This window comes from Oncorhynchus tshawytscha, linkage group LG26 (genome assembly GCF_018296145.1).
Source record: "Oncorhynchus tshawytscha isolate Ot180627B linkage group LG26, Otsh_v2.0, whole genome shotgun sequence".
NCBI classification, from domain to species: domain Eukaryota; kingdom Metazoa; phylum Chordata; class Actinopteri; order Salmoniformes; family Salmonidae; genus Oncorhynchus; species Oncorhynchus tshawytscha.
The window spans coordinates 3,443,171-3,465,467 of record NC_056454.1 but is presented as its reverse complement, the minus strand read 5'-3'; the positions used below and the strand labels follow the sequence as shown (position 1 = coordinate 3,465,467).

The following is a 22,297-nucleotide window of genomic DNA, read 5'->3' as shown; positions in this document are numbered from 1 at the left end:
ATGTCAGAGGTGTCAAACTTATTAAATGTATGGGCTACCTATGAGGCAGGGTTTATGTATATATCACCAGAATCTTACACAAGACATTCACATGTCAGCCATCACATGCCTGCAGGTTCACAATAGCACATTGCATCCTCCACACCCCTCGGAATGACCATCCCACACCTAGACCCTGTCACGGTAGTGTCTTTCGAGGGAACAAGTCTATCTTTACTGTTAATCCCACCCCGAGTAACCACGGATACACTGAAGGATGGTTATCTTCCCCTTGACGTATCATTTATATTTCTCATTCCCATCCATAATTCACAGGTTGGCATATAGCACAGAGGGGAAGGGACAAGCCCTGTCTTTGTGGCCATGAAATGTTGATGCTTTATAGTGCGTCTACACTCTCCTCCCCTCCCTGGCAGATTTGTGTCCATTATTTAAACATGGAAGCCTCCAGGAACCTGTACTGCACTGTCGTGACAGTGACACAGCTGCAGTGCAGGGAGCGTAAAGTGCAGGATCATTTGGGAGGTTCCCACTGCTCATTTTGCATAAAGGCTTTTGGCCACATTCAGACTGGGGTCTGTAGAAAGGAGAGGAAGATATATACATTTTTTTCATTGAACCTTTACTTAACTACGGCAGCAGTCACAGGCTAAATAAAGTTGTTAGACACTTTTTTGGTCTTTTTCGCCCCCTTTTTGCCCCTTTTGGTGTGGTCTGGAATGATTTCCAAAAACAAATAGAAGCCTCTGCATCAACAAGACTTAAAACTGATTAAATTATTCATGCTAGCAGTCATTGGTGAAAAGGAGCCATGTGGTTAGTTTTACACGTTATTGGACTGAAAAGAGGAGAAATAAGACTTATTTTGCTCTGGATTTGACTAAATCTTCCCCTTCTCCTCCATTCTCTCCCTTTCTTCTTTTCTCTCTATTTTCTTACCCTCTCTATCTCTCTCTCTACCCGCTTCCTCTTTTTCCCTCTCACCCTTCCTTGCCTCCTTATCTCCTCCCTTCTCCTTATTATCTCTCTCACTCACAGTTGCTATGTACAGAGAGCCATCGTTGCATGATGTAGGAGAGACCAAAGCGCCCAAAACAGCCGTCCCTCCCAGTAAAAGCACAACCGAGCCCCCAGTGATGAATGGAGGCAAACCAGTCAGCAAGCCTACTACTACTACTACTACTGCTACTGCTGCTAAGCCCCCCACATAGCCACAATTCACCTGGTGTGTGTGTGTGTGTGTGTGTGTGTGTGTGTGTGTGTGTGTGTGTGTGTGTGTGTGTGTGTGTGTGTGTGTGTGTGTGTGTGTGTGTGTGTGTGTGTGTGTGGCTGGAGGGAGGGAGGGAGGGACGTACATGATGGAGTCAGGGATTTTCCCTACCAGACTCCAAACCTGCACCCTCTTTCTTCTGTGGATTAGTTCCAGGCAAACTCTCGGTCCTTCCTTTCTTCTCCTCTCTCTCTTTCTTTCTTTCTCTTTAACTCATCAATGGGGGATCGATGCAGAAGGGTGGTCGCCTCCGCCCCCACCCCCCAAAACAGAAGGAAGAGTGACTCTGACAATGGAATCCGTAAAAATGATGTGTGTTTCACGGCCACATGTGATACCTTGCTTGCTGACGGTAACACAAGACCACCCCCTCTACATATATGCCCTGTTGCAACAGTGTGTGCGATTAAGATCTATTTTCTATACCACAGTGCACCAGCTATGTTCTGGGGTAGATGCTTTACACACATAGTAAAAAAGAAAATGGACTGCTATCTTCTACTTTTTACAAGTATATTCCCGTCTCTTTCTCTTTCTATTCTCACATTTTTCTCTTTGTTGAGTAACTTAGAAAAAAGTACATTTTGCAGGGGCAGTGTGTGGTTTTGTAATACACGCATTCATGCCGATGTATACTCAACACACACAGACACATTGACACTGAAATACACTCTTCTTCCCATACACAACACATACACACACAAGAAATAAGATGCCACCGGTGGCTTGGTTCCAGGGACTCATTTAGGAAGTCTGGTGTTTGGGAAGCACTACAGATACACACACACACACACACACACACACACACACACACACACACACACACACACACACACACACACACACACACACACACACAGCATCTACACACACACACACACAGCATCTACGGGAGGGGAGAGTCAGAGTCTCAGGCTGCGTGTTGCTTTTTTAGAGCTCAATAAAGAAAGACTGGAGGACAGCTCACACAATCATAGCTGATGAAGTGCTAATTACCCCCACTGCAATCAATGCGAGGAGCCCACACACACATACAGACACAGATGTGTGTGTGTGTTGGAGAATGCTTTAACAAGTGGTGTATAGGTGTAAACATATCACAATCCGATCCCACCAGCGGTGAGCTCTGCCTCATCCGGTCGGGAAATAGGAACCTGAAATCTATTTTTCTTAAATTCTTATTTCTGAGCAAGGGCTCTAGGAATATCTATAGGCCTTGTAGGCCACAGTCCCTCACTCGCTGACTTCTCTGAATAACGGGCTAGGCTAGTGGCTTAGACTAAATGGTTCAAGCCCAACGGCGGCAGCCATTTTACATTCACATTTACTCAAGGTTTGGCTGCATCCCCATTTTGTTCAGGAAACTAAAGCATGGGCAAGGTTAGTATTGTGTTCTATTTTTCTTGCAGAAGCAATATAGAAGCTTATATTATAACATTTTCACTGTAAAAAAAAATTCTATTCTACATATTCTGAGATGTTACGAGAGGATTTTCTCCTAGCTCAGCATGAAGAGTCCAGTATCGCTCATCTTGGCCTATTACGTGCCTGTTTAGACCTTGATCCCCAGCATGCCAATACATATATCCAGTCACAACTGGGCCTAAGGTGTCTCACCCACCAAACACATCCAATAAAGACCTAGCAGAATATTCTCTCAACAACCTTTACAGATGACAGAGATTGATTCATAAAATGACCAAAGTATCCAAGAAGCCAGAACGATACCACAGTTGTTGCTGTGTAGTACAATGGCAACAGCAGCCAACTGCATTCTGATTCGATTTTACTTTCTCCGATTTTGCTTTTTTCCCACTGTGATTTACCATATGGTTCATTTTCACAAAAATAATCCAATTGACGAATCGATTCTCTGCTGGCCTTCTTGCTGAAGCTTTGAAAGGTCTTGATTGATGTCATTTTGGATCTTGTGTTCATATGAATCAAGGTTTTGGGATACCTAGAAACATTTACATGCATGTTTTTCCACATAGGACTATGGCAGAGTTCCCCAACTGGCGGCCCGCGGGCCAAATTGTGGTTTTATTTGGCCCCCAAGTTTACTGAGCAAAAAAAATGTCATCGTTGTTGTTGGACATAAAAGACTGTTAAAACACCAGGAAATCAGCTCCGAGTGATTTTAATTTGGGAAATCTGTTATTAAGTATTCACTCGCATAAAAGATAGACACATTGATCGCATACACATGTAAGCAAGGTTTGAATTCTATCTGTTTGGGCTTCTTGCAGTCTATTTGGAATTGACGAATGATTTGTCATTATGTTCCGGCCCCGCTGCTGAATCTAGTTGATGATCCCTGGACAATGGGATAAGGGAAAGGTACTGTTCAGACCAATGCTAGTGAGGAGTTGTTTGGAAATTGTTTGGGACTCGAATTAGCATGTTGTTAGGCACACTCCTACTTCCACTGGAGCTACTTCACCGCACTTTCTGTTCGGAGTCCTGATCTGATCACGACTGTTAGCAATGTATCAACCATTATCTGAATCTTTCTGCTGATTTAATTCTGAACTTGATTTACTGGATTCCATTGATAGCTAAGATTTAGAATGTTGATAAGTAGACTGAAGCTACTGTATGCTGCTAAAATTGGAAATATATTAAGAGATTTATTTGCTGATATAATTTTCCAGTTTATTGAGATTTTAAGCCCCTATTTTCTAGAGGATGTTGAAGCACATTTACTAGTTAGACTTAAAAACACTTGTCTGTACAAAGCTACATGGATGCTATTATAACAATGCCGTAATATACACAAAGGAGCTGAAATAATACTTTTTTTCTTTAGGGCGGGTGTCCCCTCCACATTACACCCAGGCTGCATCCCAAATGGCACCCTATTCCTTACATACTGCACTATGGGTCCTGGTCAAAAGAAGTGCACTAAATAGGGAATATGGTGCAATTTGGGATGCATGTCCAGTAATTTCCCTTCATCATAATGAACTCTACATGCTGGGCTACCCAAGCCCCTGCAGACCAGTTGACTGGTTCTTCGAAAGCTGAACTTTATTTTTGTAAATGACTGTGTAAATGTGCGTCTGTTTATCTCTCTAGCCGCCATCTTGTTTTTTTGTTTGTTTGTTTTGTTCCTACTGTATATGGGTCGTGCGTGATGTTGTTTTCCTGATCCTTCCCGAACAGTTTATTTTCAGTTTTCTCCCTCTGTCAACTAATTTGTCAAAAAGTAGTTGGAGAGGTTTTAGTTTTGCTTTTGTCCTTTTTCTCATCTTTTGCATGGGGAGAGGATGGCATTGATGGGCTGCATGTAGTAGGCTATATGTATCAAGAACTGTTGGTATGTACTTCTAATTTTACATACATATATGCTACAAGTTTGTCTGCACTGTACAGTTTGTTTGTTGTATACATATATACAACATATTGAATAAAATATTTATATAAAGGTGTGACTGTAATGTCGGTAACATTAATGCAATATAGTGTGCAGTATATTATTGCACCTGTCATTTTGATGGGATAAATAAAACGAAAGGTTGGCTAGTACTAAAAAGCATGAAAAGGCCAAAGTAGAATTATTTACATTACAGTTTTTCTTTACTACTTCCTATCAATCATGTTTTCAGGTAGAGGTTGGGCTCTCGAGTCAAAGAAACTCACATCCCCTGAAACCACCTCCTGAAGTTACATGAATACCCAGCATGGCACTATAGAGCTATGTCTGTTTTCTGTTCTTTGTTTCGGACACCACACTTGAACATGTTCATGACATGGTGTTCATGAGTAAGGGGGAATTGCCACGCATTGATTGACCGGTTGTAGAAGATTATGATGGTTGTGATAGTTTTCAGCGATAATAGGCACTATTAAAACAATTTATATTTAAATATATACAATTGCAAGTGTGCCACTTGGAGAAATGTATGTCATGTTAATACAGATTTATACCCACGTATGATTATGGTATTTTCATTGTTTTCCATGCAGAAATGTTGTGTCACGCGGCACATTCAATGTTTCATTATTACAAAATAAATAAAACGCTCAAACGATACTCTTGACTTGAGTGCAGGGTGTTCTTTGAGACCAATTTGTCAGGAAGCACTTTTTAACCCCCCAAAAAACACCACTGGTGAGAATCACACACACTGGTGACACACACACACACACACACACACACACACACACACACACACACACACACACACACACACACACACACACACACACACACACACACACACACACACACACACACACACACACACACACACACACACACACACACACACAAAGTATTAAACATTTATCCTTTTGCTTTCAATGTTTGGATTCTGTTTATGTACCTGCATCTTATTATGTGTAGCGTTCTGGAATATGTAATGATTCTTACAGAAACAATTGCCATACATATAGTTATATTGGAAACATATAAAGGGTTACATGGTAAGGTCTTCTAAAGAGAAAAAACATATTTTTGCTAAAAAAGTTTTTTTCTTGCATACAAAATAAGAACATAGTTTTAATAAAGATGATTTGTAACCAGTACAATGAATGCTGTTATACAAGTGATATGCAGAAATCTGAATGAAGAATTACATCCCAGTTTGGTTGACTTCTTTTTTTATCCTCCTCTCCATCGCGCTCTCCATTCCTCTCCTTCCTTTGGTGTTTCACGCCTTTTCTGACAGCACAGTCTCTTTGTGTAGCTACTGAAATGTTCTGTGGTGTTAGTATTCAGTTCCCACCCAGATCTCACAGGCGTTCCCCGTCCAGCCATCCCAGCAGTCACAGTTGCCGCAGTTGCACATCCCATTCCCTGCAATAAGAGGTAAGAGGAGAAACTGTAAAGCGACAGAGCCACCTGACCAATCATGCCTGCCTGAGCTTTCTTAACTAGGTTCCTGAACCCCCTGACAGAGTTCCACGATGGGGGCTCGAGCTAGGCTGAGCTCTCTTAGGTTGCTATGGGTATGCTCTAGAGTGGGATTACATTCTTGGTGTGAATTTATTATATGACACCATTACATAAGGCTCAATCTTAGTCAAAGACAAAAGTACTGAAGTAAAAAGACAATGTGTGTGTATGGTATAAAATACTGAGACCGCCTGACAGATCAACACTGTGAAATGGTCATAGGAAATCATTATATTTCTGGCCTTAATATTGAGGCCTATAGCTTAGGGAGTTTTGCTGTGTCAACAAGAGAACACAGGGGAAATTAGTGTTCTTTTGAGCAAGTCTGGTCATGCAGTGAGCGATTTCACTGGGCTACGGGCAGGGCAGATCAGGGCAGGAGAAATCCCCTCATCTAGACTCTCAGAAGTGGAGTAGTGTTGTGTGTCATGCCTCCGAGTTGGGCATTAAAGCAGGGATAGATGGGGATGGTGTTATACTGAATGGAGAAACCAAAATATTTGTGTTGTGCTGTATTTCACATTGTATCATTAAAAACCATTCACACATTGGGAATTCCCACATCTTAAAACTACAGGTACACATGGTTCTGGATGTTCTGTCTAGAAAACAGATTGTGACAAGTCTGGGGGATAGCCCCGACCAAGACTCAAACCCATGTTAGAGCCCAAGTCCCTGCAACTGTCAGTCCAACCCATGAACCACCAAGAGGTGTAAGCAATGTAAACTGTGTCCACTGTATTGTGCTGTATTCCCTTAAAGTGATTTACTGGAATGAATATTCCAAAACACAACCAAACATTGAAGTTATTTTCAAAGACAATTAGATGTTTCTAATGTTGACTGAAGGTTCTTAATTTGTGTCACAGGTTTGCACCCTCGTTTCTCTCTAGGCTCAAAGGGTGCCAGCACTATCATCCTTGGTGCATGAAATGAACCAGCAGGCATTCCTAATACATTGAATGTTCCACATCGCTCATGAATTGTATGCATAATGAGAATCTCCTGCTTTGAACAATCCATACAATTCCCACATCAGGAATAACTCATCCACAAACTTAGCAGACAGATGTTTGCGTGGTTCTAATGCTAAAATATTGAGTGCACTGTACTGCCACCTTGGGAAGGGGGGGAATAATCGAATAATTACTATTGTTTGTTTTGATTTGCATAACCCCCCTTCTCTCCTTTTTGAGAAGTCACTTTTCCCAGTGAAACATGAAAAAACACTATTTCAATCATCCTCATGTATATGGTAATTGTGACATATGCCCTAATCATTAATATGCTAAACAGCGACATTTAACCAACATATTTATGAATTCCCTTTGTCCACTCAAATTTTTCTCACTCATTTTTAATGAATGTTTGTGTGAATTCTGTGGTTACAGCATTGCTTTGAATGACACTATGACTGACACAGGAGTCATGCATCCAATAAGAGAAGTACTTCTAAACAGCTGTCCAATTGCCTGCTGCCCTGAGGAAATATTAATGGGAGACCAACTTTAAATGAAGTGCAGCTTATAAAGGATTCATAAAGCCTTCATAAACACTACATTAATGTGTTACAAGTCATCTATAAACGTAAGTCATGCTCTGTAAAGGGTTCATAACTGTGACATAACCACCAATGTCAAATGTGACATAACCACCAATGTCAAATGTGACATAACCCACTAAGACAAATATAGGTGGCATAAGCACCTCTTAATAAAGACCTTAGAAATAACATTAAGTTGAGGCTTAACAAAGCATTTATAACCATGTCATGCATTGCAATGTCAGGATAGTGGGTTTGATTCCAGGGATCACCCATATGTAAAAATGTATTCACGCATGACTGTAAGTTGCTTTGCATAAAACTATCTGCTAAATTGTATATATTATATTATATTACTCAAAAAAATTATAGGATGGCCCAACCTCTTTCCCTCTTGGGATCATAGTCAATATTGGACCTGACCTCAACCTTCCTCAAAACTTTGATAGGGCCTTTTAAAATCGATTATTATTTTTGCATACTTCTGTTTCTTTCCCAAATTCCGTTTTCTCATTTGAGTTTTTTCAGGTTTCGTATTTCCCAATTTTTTCTGGTTGTACCATTTTCTTCACACTTTTTAATTTAATAACAAAAACAAACGATTTTCTATGATTACAGCTATGCTTAATCTTCGGTCTTGGAAAAATCTTAGAAACTTACATTTTGGAGTGTAGTTGGCCTTTAATTCAGTGAGCATTTCCTGCAATGTTGTTTGGTTAGCACGTGATGATTATGTATTACATATGCAGTGATTCACATTGTGGCCATCAATGGAATGGGTTGAATAAAAGGCCAGCAACACTCCGTATTTTTCAGAGCCCCATGAAATGACAGCATATATACATTATACAGACCCTACTGAGTATTCCCTACAATATTTTTACTGTGGCACCCAGAATCGTTCTTGCTATAAGCCAATATGTTTTCCATATACAGTGATTCACATTTTGGGAATTTATTTGACCTTGGAACATGGTTTTATACCCAAATTTAATGCAAATGTCACTTAAATATGAACAAATATGCATTATTGTTCATGTTTAGACAATTATGTTTAATATATTATGAATAAATCTAGGTTATTGACACTTTTCTACTATTATATCGGGGACTATTATTTTCGGATTTTTCCGAAATTCCGTGACCCGGAAGTACTATTTTCGTGACGAGACACTGATTATGTAAGGAGTTCTCAAATCAGATGACTACTTGTGTTGCCACTGGACTGCGGAAAACAAGTAACTTAACCTTTATTTATTGCAATTTAAATTAGTTTGTAGTAGTTTCGTTACACACTGTAGCTACCTCAATCGTTATGTCAAATAATTTTGGTGAAGTTACAGCAACTGCTAGCTACCCGAAATGTAGCTAGCTAACAGGCTCAGTTAAATAAGGGACAGATTGAAATGTACTGGTATTTGGTCATTGGTATTTTATTAGGATCCCCATTAGCTTTTTCAAAAGCAACAGCTACTCTTCCTGGGGTCACACAAAACATGAAACGACATAATACAAAAAATCAATAGACAAGAACAGCTCAAGGACAGAACCACATAAAAAAAATAAAGGCACACGTTGGCTACATATCAATGCATACACACAAACTGTCTAGATCAAATAGGGGAGAGGTGTTGTGCCGCGAGGTGATGCTTTATCTGTTTTTGGAGACCAGTTTTGCTGTTTATTTGAGCAATATGAAATGGAAGGACGTTCCATGCAATTAGGGCTCTATATAATACTGTATGCTTTCTTGAATTTGTTCTGGATTTGGGGACTGTAAAAAGACCCCTGGTGGCATGTCTAGTGGGATAAGTCTGTGTGTCAGAGCTGTGTGTAAGTTGACTATGCAAACAATTTGGGATTTTCAACAAATTGATGTTTCTTCTAAAAAGAAGAAGTGGTGCAGTCAGTCTCTCCTCAACTCTTAGCCAAGAGAGACTGGCATGCATAATATTTATATCAGCCCTCTGATTACAATTAACGTGCCACGCTGTTCTGGACCATCTGCAGCTTAACTCGGTCTTTCCTTGCAGTACCGGACCACACAACTGGACAATAATCAAGATTAGACAAAACTAGATCCTGCAGAACTTGTTTTTTGGAGTATGGTGTCAATAAAGCAGAGCATCTCTTTATTACGGACATGCCTCTCCCCATCTTTTACAACCATTGAATATATATGTTTGACCAGGACAGTTTACAATCTAAAGTAAAGCCAAGAAATGTAGTCTCCTCATCTTGTTCAACAGCATTCAACATTAATTTCCAGATTCAGCTGAGGTCTAGATCGTAAGGAAATATTTATACCAAATACAATACTCTTAGTTTTAGAGATGTTCAGGACAAGTTTATTACTGGCCACCCATTCCAAAACAGACTGCCACTCTTTGTTAAGTATACGTGGACACACATGCTTTGTTTAATGCCAGTGGCAGGTCATTTGTAAAAATAAAAAAAATAAAAAAGAGTAGAGGGCCTAGAGAGCTTCCCTGAGGTACACCATACTTTACATGTTTGACATTAGAGAAGTTTCCATTAAAGAAAATAATGTGAGTTCTATTAGATAGATAGGTCTGAATCCACGACATGGCAGAGGTTGAAAAGCCATAACACGTACTTTTTTTCAACAACAGGTTATGGCCAATAATATTAAAGGCTCCCACAATCTTATTATTATCAATTTCTGTCAACCAATCATTAGTCATTTGTGTCAGTGCAGTACATGCTGAGTGCCATTCTCTATAAGCATTCTGAAAGTCTGTTATTAATATGTTTACAGAGAAATAACATTGTATTTGGTCAAACAGTTTTTTTCAACAGTTTGCTAAGAGCTGGCATCAAGCTTATAGGTCTGCTGTTAGAACCAGTAAAGGCCGCTTTGCCACTCTTGGGTAGCGGAATGACTTTGGCTTCCCTCCAGGCCTGAGGAGAAAAACTTTCCTCTAGGCTCAGATTAAAAATATGACAGATATGAGTGGCTATAGAGTCAGCTATCAGTAGCTTTCCATCTAAGTTGTCAATGCCAGTAGGTTTGTCATTATTGATCGATAACAATAATTTTTCCATCTCTCCCACACTAACTTTACAAAATTAAAACATGCAATGCTTTTCTTTCATTCTATTTTTTGTATGCATAAATACAATTGCTCACTGTTCGTTATTACCATTTCCTGCCTAAGTTTGCCCACCTTGCCAATGAAATAATCATTAAAATAATTGGCAACATCAAATGGTTTCGAATGAATAAGCCATCTATTTCAATGAACGATGGAGTTGAATTTGTCTTATACACTATTTTAGGCCCAGTTCCTGTTGGAACTGGGGCTTTCATGGAAATAGCCACTATATTGTGATCACTGCATCCAATGTGTACGGATACAGCTTTAGAACCAAGTTCTACAGTATTAGTAGAAATGTGATCGATACATGTGGATGATCTTGTTCCTGTAGTGCTTTTAAACACCCTGGTAGGTTGATTAATAACCTGAACCAGATTACAGGCACTGGTTACAGTAAGAAGCTTCCTCTTGAGCGAGGTCCCCAAGAAAGTGTTTACATCACATGCACTATCAGGTATTTCACACATATTATTTAGATACTGACTGTTAGCACTTGGTGGCCTATAGCAACACCCCAAAAGAAAAGGCTTTAGATGTGCCAGGTGAACCTGCAACCACAACACTTCAATAACACTTGACATAAGATCTCTAAGCATTACAGGGATATGACTCTGAATATACACTATTGTTCAAATGTTTGGGGTCACTTAGACATTTCCTTGTTTTCCATGAAAACATCCATGAAATTAGTTACAAAATGATAAGTAAATATATAAGACCCTGACAATGTTATAAATAATGATTTTTATTTGAAATAATAATTGTGACCTTCAAACTTTGCTTTCATCAAAGAATCCTCCATTTGCAGCAATTACAGCCTTGTAGACTTTTGGCATTGTAGTTGTCAATTTGTTGAGGTAATCTGAAGACATTTCACCCCATTCTTCCTGAAGCACCTCCCACAAGGTGGATTGGCTTGATGGGTACTTCTTACGCACCAAAAGGTCAAGCTGCTCCCACAACAGTTCAATAGGGTTAAAATCACAAATGCTGATGCTCCAGATACTCAACTAGTTTAAATAAGGCCAGTTTTATTGCAACTTGGATTAGCTAACACAACGTGCCATTGGATCACAGGAGTGCTGGTTGCTGATAATGGTCCTCTCTACGCCTATGTAGATATTCCATAAAAAATCTGCCGTTTCCAGCTACAACAGTCATTTACAACATTAACAATGTCTACACTGTATTTCTGATCAATTTGATGTTATTTTAATGGACAAAAATGTTGTTTTCTTTCAAAAACAAGGACATTTCTAAGTGACCCCAATTTTTTTAACGGTAGTTCAACCTCCCCATAAGCATGTCTGTGTCTCCTATACATGTTATATCCTTGCATTGCTACTGCTGTATCATCAAAATAATTATCTAAGTGAGTCTCAGAAATGGTTTAATATATGAATGTCATCTGATGTTAGCATGTTATTGATTTCATGAACCTTATGTCTAAGGCTACATATATTAATATGGGCTATTTTCAGCCCTTTCCTGGGTAGCTTATCAGATATAGACATCATACTGAAAAGAGCAAATAAAGCAAGAGAACAAAATATACATTCAGCAGTCCATTAATCAATTGGTGTGTGTTCTGTGGGGGTTGAAGCTACGAACCCATAGGCTTGGCTCGCTCATCCCTTCAAGGCTTCTGGGAGGGAGGGTGGACAATGAGCCTGTCATAGCAGATGTAAACAATGTCCCCACGCGCTCTGGATGCTTTCATGGCTGGAATCAGTTCTTTCCTCTTCTGGCGCACAGCTTCAGGATAGTCCTTGTTGAGGAAGATACAGTGCCTTGCGAAAGTATTCGGCCCCCTTGAACTTTGCGACCTTTTGCCACATTTCAGGCTTCAAACATAAAGATATAAAACTGTATTTTTTTGTGAAGAATCAACAACCAGTGGGACACAATCATGAAGTGGAACGACATTTATTGGATATTTCAAACTTTTTTAACAAATCAAAAACTGAAAAATTGGGCGTGCAAAATTATTCAGCCCCCTTAAGTTAATACTTTGTAGCGCGACCTTCTGCTGCGATTACAGCTGTAAGTCGCTTGGGGTATGTCTCTATCAGTTTTGCACATCGAGAGACTGAAATTTTTTCCCAATTCCTCCTTGCAAAACAGCTCGAGCTCAGTGAGGTTGGATGGAGAGCATTTGTGAACAGCAGTTTTCAGTTCTTTCCACAGATTCTCGATTGGATTCAGGTCTGGACTTTGACTTGGCCATTCTAACACCTGGATATGTTTATTTTTGAACCATTCCATTGTAGATTTTGCTTTATGTTTTGGATCATTGTCTTGTTGGAAGACAAATCTCCGTCCCAGTCTCAGGTCTTTTGCAGACTCCATCAGGTTTTCTTCCAGAATGGTCCTGTATTTGGCTCCATCCATCTTCCCATCAATTTTAACCATCTTCCCTGTCCCTGCTGAAGAAAAGCAGGCCCAAACCATGATGCTGCCACCACCATGTTTGACAGTGGGGATGGTGTGGTCAGGGTGATGAGCTGTGTTGCTTTTACGCCAAACATAACGTTTTGCATTGTTGCCAAAATGTTCAATTTTGGTTTCATCTGACCAGAGCACCTTCTTCCACATGTTTGGTGTGTCTCCCAGGTGGCTTGTGGCAAACTTTAAACAACACTTTTTATGGATATCTTTAAGAAATGGCTTTCTTCTTGCCACTCTTCCATAAAGGCCAGATTTGTGCAATATACGACTAATTGTTGTCCTATGGACAGAGTCTCCCACCTCAGCTGTAGATCTCTGCAGTTCATCCAGAGTGATCATGGGCCTCTTGGCTGCATCTCTGATCAGTCTTCTCCTTGTATGAGCTGAAAGTTTAGAGGGACGGCCAGGTCTTGGTAGATTTGCAGTGGTCTGATACTCCTTCCATTTCAATATTATCGCTTGCACAGTGCTCCTTGGGATGTTTAAAGCTTGGGAAATCTTTTTGTATCCAAATCCGGCTTTAAACTTCTTCACAGCAGTATCTCGGACCTGCCTGGTGTGTTCCTTGTTCTTCATGATGCTCTCTGCGCTTTTAACGGACCTCTGAGACTATCACAGTGTAGGTGCATTTATACGGAGACTTGATTACACACAGGTGGATTGTATTTATCATCATTAGTCATTTAGGTCAACATTGGATCATTCAGAGATCCTCACTGAACTTCTGGAGAGAGTTTGCTGCACTGAAAGTAAAGGGGCTGAATAATTTTGCACGCCCAATTTTTCAGTTTTTGATATGTTAAAAAAGTTTGAAATATCCAATAAATGTCGTTCCACTTCATGATTGTGTCCCACTTGTTGTTGATTCTTCACAAAAAAATACAGTTTTATATCTTTATGTTTGAAGCCTGAAATGTGGCAAAAGGTCGCAAAGTTCAAGGGGGCCGAAGACTTTCGCAAGGCACTGTATACGCTCCTCTCAAGTTCTTGGTCTTTCCAGAACAGCTACCTTGTCCTTGAACCTCAGGATCCTGACCACTATCGGCCTGGGCCTATCACCTGGCCCGGTGGTGGGTTTTCCAGTCCTATGGGTGCGCTCCACCTCAATCTTCTTGGGGTCCATCTTCAATTTCTCAGAAATCATTTCCCTCACTTTGTCCTCAGACTCCGTCCAGGTCTCGTGGAAATTCTGCAATTAGTGTCCACAACCATGTTGTTCCGCCTTGATTGTCCCTCCGTCTTGATTGTCCCATTGTTATCTTGGATTCACACACAGAATTGATGTCCTCTCTCAATGACTGACAGATTGTTGTTATCTTGCCATTCTCGTGTTTCAACTCATCGAGGGAGAACTGGGAGAACTGCAAATTGTTCTTCAGGTCCTGGACCTCTGGTAAGATTGTCCATTCTTTTATTAGTAGAATCCACAAGTATTTGGAAGAAACACTTGAAGCTATTTTTTTGTTGTTGTAACAACTGCTTGTAGAACTATTTTTGTTAGTTTAACCTCTCTAGGGTATGTGGGACGCTAGAACATACCTAGCCCAGAACATAGCCCAGTTGACAAATAGCAGTGTTAAGGTATTGGGACCGGCTGTTGAGATTCTGCTGTTGGGACAGTTTATGTAGGCTCTAACAGTTTGTGTGCACTGTTAGTCACCTTTACAGTGCAATGAATGTATTGTTTAGTGTTGTGTAGTGGCTTTGCTGGCATGCATCCCATATTATTATTTTTTTGCCCCAACAAGATGTACATGCTCAAATCGCCACTGGTGCTGCTTTCATCAAGGTAGGCGTTTCTTGGTGTAACATCGTCCCCAGGCTATTGCCCACACACTCCCTCAAATTAGTGGATTTGGCTATTTCAGCCACACCCGTTGCTGGCAGGTGTATAAAATTGAGCACACAGCCATGCAATCTCCATACACAAACATTGGCAGTAGAATGGCCTTACTGAAGAGCTCAGAGACTTTCAACGTGGCGCAGTCAAAGGATGCCACCTTTCCCAAAAGTCAGTTTGACAAATTTCTGCCCTGCTAGAGCTGCTCCTGTCAACACAAACAAAAACTATAAGTGCTGTTATTGTGAAGTTCAGCAACAACAGCTCAGCTGTGAAGTGGTAGGCCACACAAGCTCACAGAATGAGACAGCCGAGTGCTGAAGTGCGTAGCGCGTAAAAATCGTCCGTCCTCGGTTGTAACACTCACTACCGAGTGACAAACTGCCTCTGGAAGCAATGTCAGCACAATAACTGTTCATCAGGAGCTTCATGAAATGGGGTCTCCATAGCAGAGCAGCCGCACACAAGCCTAAGATCACCATGCGCAATGCCAATGCATAGTGCCTACTGTAAGGTTTGGTGGAGGAGGAATAATGGTCTGGGGCTGTTTTTTATGGTTCCAGTGAAGGGAAATCTTAACACTACAGCATACAATGACATTCTAGATGATTCTGTGCTTCCATCTATGAGGCAACAGTTTGGGGAAGAACTGTTTCTGTTTCAGCATGACAATGCCCTTGTGCACAAAGGAAGGTCCATACAGAAATGGTTTGTCAAGATTGGTGTGGAAGAACTTGACTGGCCTGCACAGAGCCCTGACCTCAACCGCATCAACCACCTTTGTGATGAATTGGAACAGCAATTGCGAGCCAGGCCTAATCGCCAACATGAGTGCCCAACCTCACTAATGCTCATGGCTGAATGGAAGCAAGTCCCTGCAGTAATGTTCCAACATCTAGTAGAAAGCCTTCCCAGAAGAGTGGAAGCTGTTGTAGCAGCAAAGGGTGGAGCAACTCCATAGTTATGCGCATGATTTTGGAAGGAGATGTTTGACAATCAGGTGTCCACATACTTTTGGTATTGTAGTGTATAAGCCTGGGATACCAACCATTCAAAGTTGGCCTTAGTGGGAGTGACCATAGAACACTATAGGATTGACCTGAGTCAAGTGTTTTTCATTGTCACTAGTTGGGTGTGCGACTCTATTTTTATAGCTCATTGTCACTAGTTAACACAGTCAAAAAGTCATAATTATGGCTAAGCCCTACCCATTTCCACAAGTTATCTTCCTAAAATGTTATGATAAACCTAAACCTAACTAATGAAGGCCATGTTTGATGCGTTGGTCCACCAGAACTTCCGCACATTTGGGTGGATGTGTCTGGGAACGAGATTAGGTGTAATGTGACTAACATGACATCACTTTAGAGCGTATGACATCTTTCAGCACACTGTCACCCTTCACAAAGCAAAAGTTTATATCATATCACATTTGACGCTGGTGATTATGTCACATAGTTATGCTACATTTATTAACCTTTTATAAAACATGACATATGGTTATAGAATATTTGCAACACACTTATGAAGTGCTTATGAAACCTTTATAAGCTAAACGTAATTTAAAGTGTGCCCATAAACTCTTATTGTGGTTTTCAGCATCAGTGGAGAGAAGATAGCACTTCTGGATGAGATCTGGGCTGTTAAGAGGAAAGTCTCTTTCTGCTCTCTCTCCTGTCTTTCCGCTCACTCGTTCTCCCTCTCTTTTCTTTGTCTCTGTCTTTCTCTCCTGCTCGTTGACACCGAGCCAAGGCCATTATCGGCGGTAGAATTGGGCCTTGGACAGAGTCTTTAAGTGTGTGTGTGTGTGTGTGTGTGTTTGTGTGTGTGTGTGTGGTCTATACTGTACCTGTGCAGATGAGTCCGTCGTGCTTATCACACTCTCTGTCGTCACACTCACAATACTCCCCAGAGACCCACCAATCCTGAGGAGATCCAGAGCAGATACACCGGCCACAGTGACACGACCCTGCCAGAACACACACACACACACACACACACACACACACACACACACACACATTCACACAAACATATACACACACAACAACAACGGACGTTCAAGCAATCAAGAAAATAGTTACAGTTGTAAAAATATAAGGATAGATTTGTGAGGACAAGGTAATGTGCTCACAATCATAGTGTATTGTTGTCCTGACCCTTTTTAAATTGTGACTGGATTAAAATATAAGGCCAGTGGGACATAGTTTTCCCATGCATGTCCACCCCTTTAGTATATCACATCAGCTGTACTTTTACCCGGGAATCGCCCCCAGCAAGCCTTCACTGTAAAAGTCTGTCCTCCTTTGGCTCCCCCAGTACTTCCTCTCCTGAACAACAAAAGCACTGTCCTTGCATTTCTCCCATCAGATATTTCTACTGTGTGCTCCAGTGCACATCGAGGGCAGTGAGCAACGGGCTGGATAGTAAGGGGTTAAATGCTTGGAAAAGGCACGCAAGCAGGCAGACGGATGAGAGGGGAACGAATCTCTCATGGCTGTAAACCGGGAGAAGTCTTTTCAGTCTCCACTATTTATCCCCATAGACTACCCACTGGGCACAGACGTCAGTTCAACGTCTAGTTTGGTTTTACATTTGGTCAACTAACATGAATTCAATGTGAAATCAACAAAACATTTCACCATATCATTGGATTTAAGTTCAAAGTTGGGTCAAAAAAAGACGAAATAACCTTAAGTTGAAACATGCCCATCTCCATTGTGCAGCCTAAGAAGGTGTGAGACCTGAGGGTGAAGATGTCCTAAGATGGACAACACACCTTTGGATTAGTAGATCACTGACAGTACTCCATACTCCAGTAATCTCCATGCACCTGCCATTTGGCTGAAATGTCAGTGTGACATGCAAGTTGTTCTTTGGTTACATAGCTGAACAGAGTATACGGCCTCCAACACATGATGATGCACAGTGCCTTCGGAAAGTATTCAGACCCCTTGACTGTTTAGAGCCTTATACTAAAATGGATTGTTTTTTCCCCCTCATCAATCTACACACAATACCCCATAATGACAAAGCATAAACAGGCTTTTAGAAATGTTTGTTAATTTATAAAAACTGAAAAACTGAAATATAACATTTACACAAGTATTCAGACCCTTTACTCAGTACTTTGTTGAAGCACTTTTGGCAGCGATTACAGCCTTGATTCTTCTTGGGTATGACGCTACAAGCTAGGCACACCTGTATTTGGGGAGATTCTTCCATTATTTTCTGCAGATCCTCTCAAGCTCTGTCAGGTTGAATGGAGAGCACCGCTGCACAGCTATTTTCAGGTCTCTACAGAGATGTTCGATCGGGTTTGGGTCCGGGCTATGATATGGTGCCAGGTTTCCTTCAGACGTGACACTTGGCATTCAGGCTAAGAAGTTCAGTCTTGGTTTCATCAGACCAGAAAATCTTGTTTCTCATGGTCTGAGAGTCTTCAGGTGCCTTTTGGCAAACTCCAAGTGGGCTGTCATGTGCCTTTTACTGAAGCTCTGTGAGCTCTATGGACCATTTTTTCGACCCCATGGCTTGTTTTCTGCTCTGACATGCACTGTCGACAGTGGGACCATATAAAGACATCTGTGTGCCTTTCCAAATCATGTTCAATCAATTGAAATTACCACAGGTGGACTCCAATCAAGTTGTAGAAACATCTCAATGATGATCAAAGGAAACAGGATGTACCTGAACTCTGAGTCTCATAGCAAACGGTCTGAATACTTATGTAAATATGGTATTTCTGTTTGAATTTTTAATCCATTTGCAAAAATGCCTATCAACCTGTTTTTGTTTTGTTATTATAGGGTATTGTGTATAGATTGCTGAGGATTTTTTTTATTTAATCCATATCATAATAAGGCTGTAACGTAACAAAATGTGCAAAAAGTAACGGGGTCTGAATACTTTGTGAAGGCACTGTAGATATACCCTGGATATTGGGTACACTCAGGACCGGCTCGATCCTTTTCAGGGCCCTAAGCGAGATCGGCCCCCTTAGGTAGCAGGACCTCCTTTCCTGTCCAAATAAAATATTTAAATATTGATCATTTATTCGACTGAGACGTGTGCCGACAGAAAGACACATCAATCTCAGATAAATCATCTTAGCGAGCAAAACAGCGCCCCTCTGTCTCAGTATATGTAGCCCATGTATCTGATGCTGTCTGGACAAAAAGAGTATGACATGTCATACTCTTTTTTCCAGACAGCATCAGATACATGGGCTACATATACTGAGACAGAGGGGCGCTGTTTTACTCGATTGCATGCTTTCTCTGGTGAGATAGTAGTTTCTTCTCCCAACAGTAGAGCCTGATCCTCTCCTTCTCCCGATCATTGAAGCTGTCTTGCCCAGTTGATAATCATCCCGATAATTGCCTCAAAACTGAACCTAAACCATATTGAAACAAACGTCACATATAATAAAAGGTGAAATAAATGAAGTTAAGTATAATGGGGGAGAAAGGTGGAGAATGGGTCAGTTGATGAGTGAGAGAAGGCAAACAATGCATAATTATGTAATCACCAATTGTGAATGAAGAACAGGGAGGGCCATCCTATTGTGTTGATTTATTCTAATTATATACCCTATATCAGTCCACCGAATCCAAGAACTCTCATCAGTCTACTCTGGCCTACTTGGGAGTAGGCTACACAGTGAGAGCGTGCGTAATCTACAATGGCAAGAAGACCAAGACGAATGGATGCACATGCTGCGTTCGCGCTGCTACAAAATGAAAATGAAAACGACTCAGATGGCAGGGAAGAAAAGAATCATGACATCTCTGATGATAATTCTTCTGATTCTGAGCCTAAGCCTGAGCCTACAACTCCGAGGCCTAAGCGCAAAAAAAGACGGTGCGCACTGATCATGTGTCATCAGCCATCACCAAATGAAACCGTGTGTCATCACTGAGAGAGCACATCCTACATCTCAAGCAAAAAACAAGATCCGCATCACACTCACCAACTTTCCTTGTTTATGTGACATGGACATGCTCCAACTGATGCCATTGCGTGAAGACGCACACAATGTAAGCGCGAGTGGACATTAAATTGACTATTTTTGACTGCTCTCATATTGACACTTCATTATAATACCATTTTTGGTTTTGTGCTGATTTTCACTATTTATCAAGAACAAAAAGTTGTTACCACGTGCCAACACATATAGTTCCTGTTTCATTGATAGAATGCTTGACCTTTTTGTATTTTTTTTTACATATATCCTACATTAACATAAACTAAAGAAAAAGCTTTCTTTGTATTCTAAAGTTAGCTAAGACCTTCACAAACACAACCAAATGATCATTTTTGCACATACATACAATCTATTAATTACACTGTCAGAATGACTGCACATTAGCTTGAAGGGGGATCCCTCCAGGCCCAACGTCTCTAGTAAAAATAATAATAATGTGCAGCGCATGCAGACATAGGAGGTCCCCTGGAAAAAAATAACCCCCCTATGGAAATCAAATTCCCATCCAACAGATTTGTTCTGGCGCTGGCCCTGCCAAGCAGCCGGGCCCTAAGAAACCACTTATGTCTCTTATACCTGAAGCCAGAAGACTGCAGGTATGAGGGTGTTGTTTCCTTATGCCTGCTACTACCCTAATCTGTGTGATTAGATCTCATGGAAAGCTCCACTCAAGTGGTCTACACAAATCAGTGGAGTAGAAAATAATTGAATGGAATGTAATGAAATAGTGCAGAGAATAGACACAGAAGAAACCAATAGATGGAGATAGAAATGAAATGAATGTAATAATGACAAAGTAAAAAATAAAGGAACCTTTTCCATTGCACATGACTCCATCGGCGGTCTCACACAGCTCTTTGCTCTGAGCGTCAGTCATTTCGCATGTCCGAGGGAACGAGCACAACTTCCCAAACCAGCCGTCACCACAGATACACCGGCCGCATGAACAGAAACCATGACCTGGTGGGGGACAGGGTAGACATACAGTATGTTATACAATAGAAACCATTAGAAACCATGACCTGGTGGGGGACAGGGTAGACATGCAGTATGTTATACAATAGAAACCATTAGAAACCATGACCTGGTGGGGGACAGAGTAGACATGCAGTATGTTATACAATAGAAACCAGTAGAAACCATGACCTGGTGGGGGACAGAGTAGACATACAGTATGTTATACAATAGAAACCAGTAGAAACCATGACCTGGTGGGGGACAGAGTAGAAACCATTAGAAACAGTATGTTATACAATAGAAACCATTAGAAACCATGACCTGGTGGGGGACAGAGTAGACATACAGTATGTTATACAATAGAAACCATTAGAAACCATGACCTGGTGGGGGACAGGGTAGACATACAGTATGTTATACAATAGAAACCAGTAGAAACCATGACCTGGTGGGGGACAGGGTAGACATACAGTATGTTATACAATAGAAACCAGTAGAAACCATGACCTGGTGGGGGACAGGGTAGACATACAGTATGTTATACAATAGAAACCAGTAGAAACCATGACCTGGTGGGGGACAGGGTAGATATACAGTATGTTATACAATAGAAACCAGTAGAAACCATGACCTGGTGGGGGACAGGGTAGACATACAGTATGTTATAAAACTGGAAGGAAAGGCGGCCAAATGAGGTGTTGGCTTTAGGGATGATCAGTGAGATATACCTGCTGGAGCGCGTGCTACGGGTAGGTGTTGCCATCGTGAGTAGAATGAGTAGAATGTCACAATAGACATTTGAAAAGGAGGGGGATGATGATCGAAAAACTCAGGAATGTTACCGGTGTCAGTGATGCTTTACTAAGGTGCTTTTGTAAGAAAAAAATTATGTTCTGTCCTCTATTGCGTTTGCTGTGTTTGGTTGTTTGAACCACTGCACACAAGACCCCTCACAGGAAAAAATTGTAATTGTAATTTAAATTTGAAGTTGTTTGGTTTATAATCTCCATTCCTCTCTGGCCACGTTACCACCTTTATGACATCACTTGAATGGACCTAGTGCATCATAAGCTTGGTTTGCCATGGAAACCATCAATAACATTCTACATTCACAACATTCTAGAGACAAATTCAAGACTCTCCTCATCAACAACCAAACCTTCTGAGAAGACACCTCGAACTTTGAATCTTTTAAATGTCACGTCTTTATGACTTTGGCTACGAGTCTGACCC

The 22,297-nt window shown here is 40.9% G+C and overlaps 2 protein-coding genes across 3 annotated transcripts in view; one reads left to right on the top strand and one right to left on the bottom strand.

Annotated features, from left to right (window-relative positions):
• fgf14 (fibroblast growth factor 14) overlaps positions 1 to 1,257 on the top strand; it is a 305,742-nt gene extending 304,485 nt beyond the window's left edge. For both annotated transcript variants that reach the window (XM_024388653.2, XM_024388654.2), the window contains exon 5: positions 1,039 to 1,257. In XM_024388653.2, coding sequence (XP_024244421.1) covers positions 1,039 to 1,211 — 173 coding nt within the window. In that variant the 3' untranslated portion in view covers positions 1,212 to 1,257. The remainder of the gene's footprint in view (positions 1 to 1,038) is intronic.
• A 4,396-nt stretch (positions 1,258 to 5,653) lies between these two features.
• itgbl1 (integrin, beta-like 1) overlaps positions 5,654 to 22,297 on the bottom strand; it is a 137,438-nt gene continuing 120,794 nt past the window's right edge. The window contains exons 9-11 of the mRNA XM_024388655.2: positions 20,921 to 21,067; positions 16,970 to 17,089; positions 5,654 to 6,071 (exon numbers count right to left, since the gene is read on the bottom strand). Coding sequence (XP_024244423.1) covers positions 5,983 to 6,071; positions 16,970 to 17,089; positions 20,921 to 21,067 — 356 coding nt within the window. The 3' untranslated portion in view covers positions 5,654 to 5,982. The remainder of the gene's footprint in view (positions 6,072 to 16,969; positions 17,090 to 20,920; positions 21,068 to 22,297) is intronic.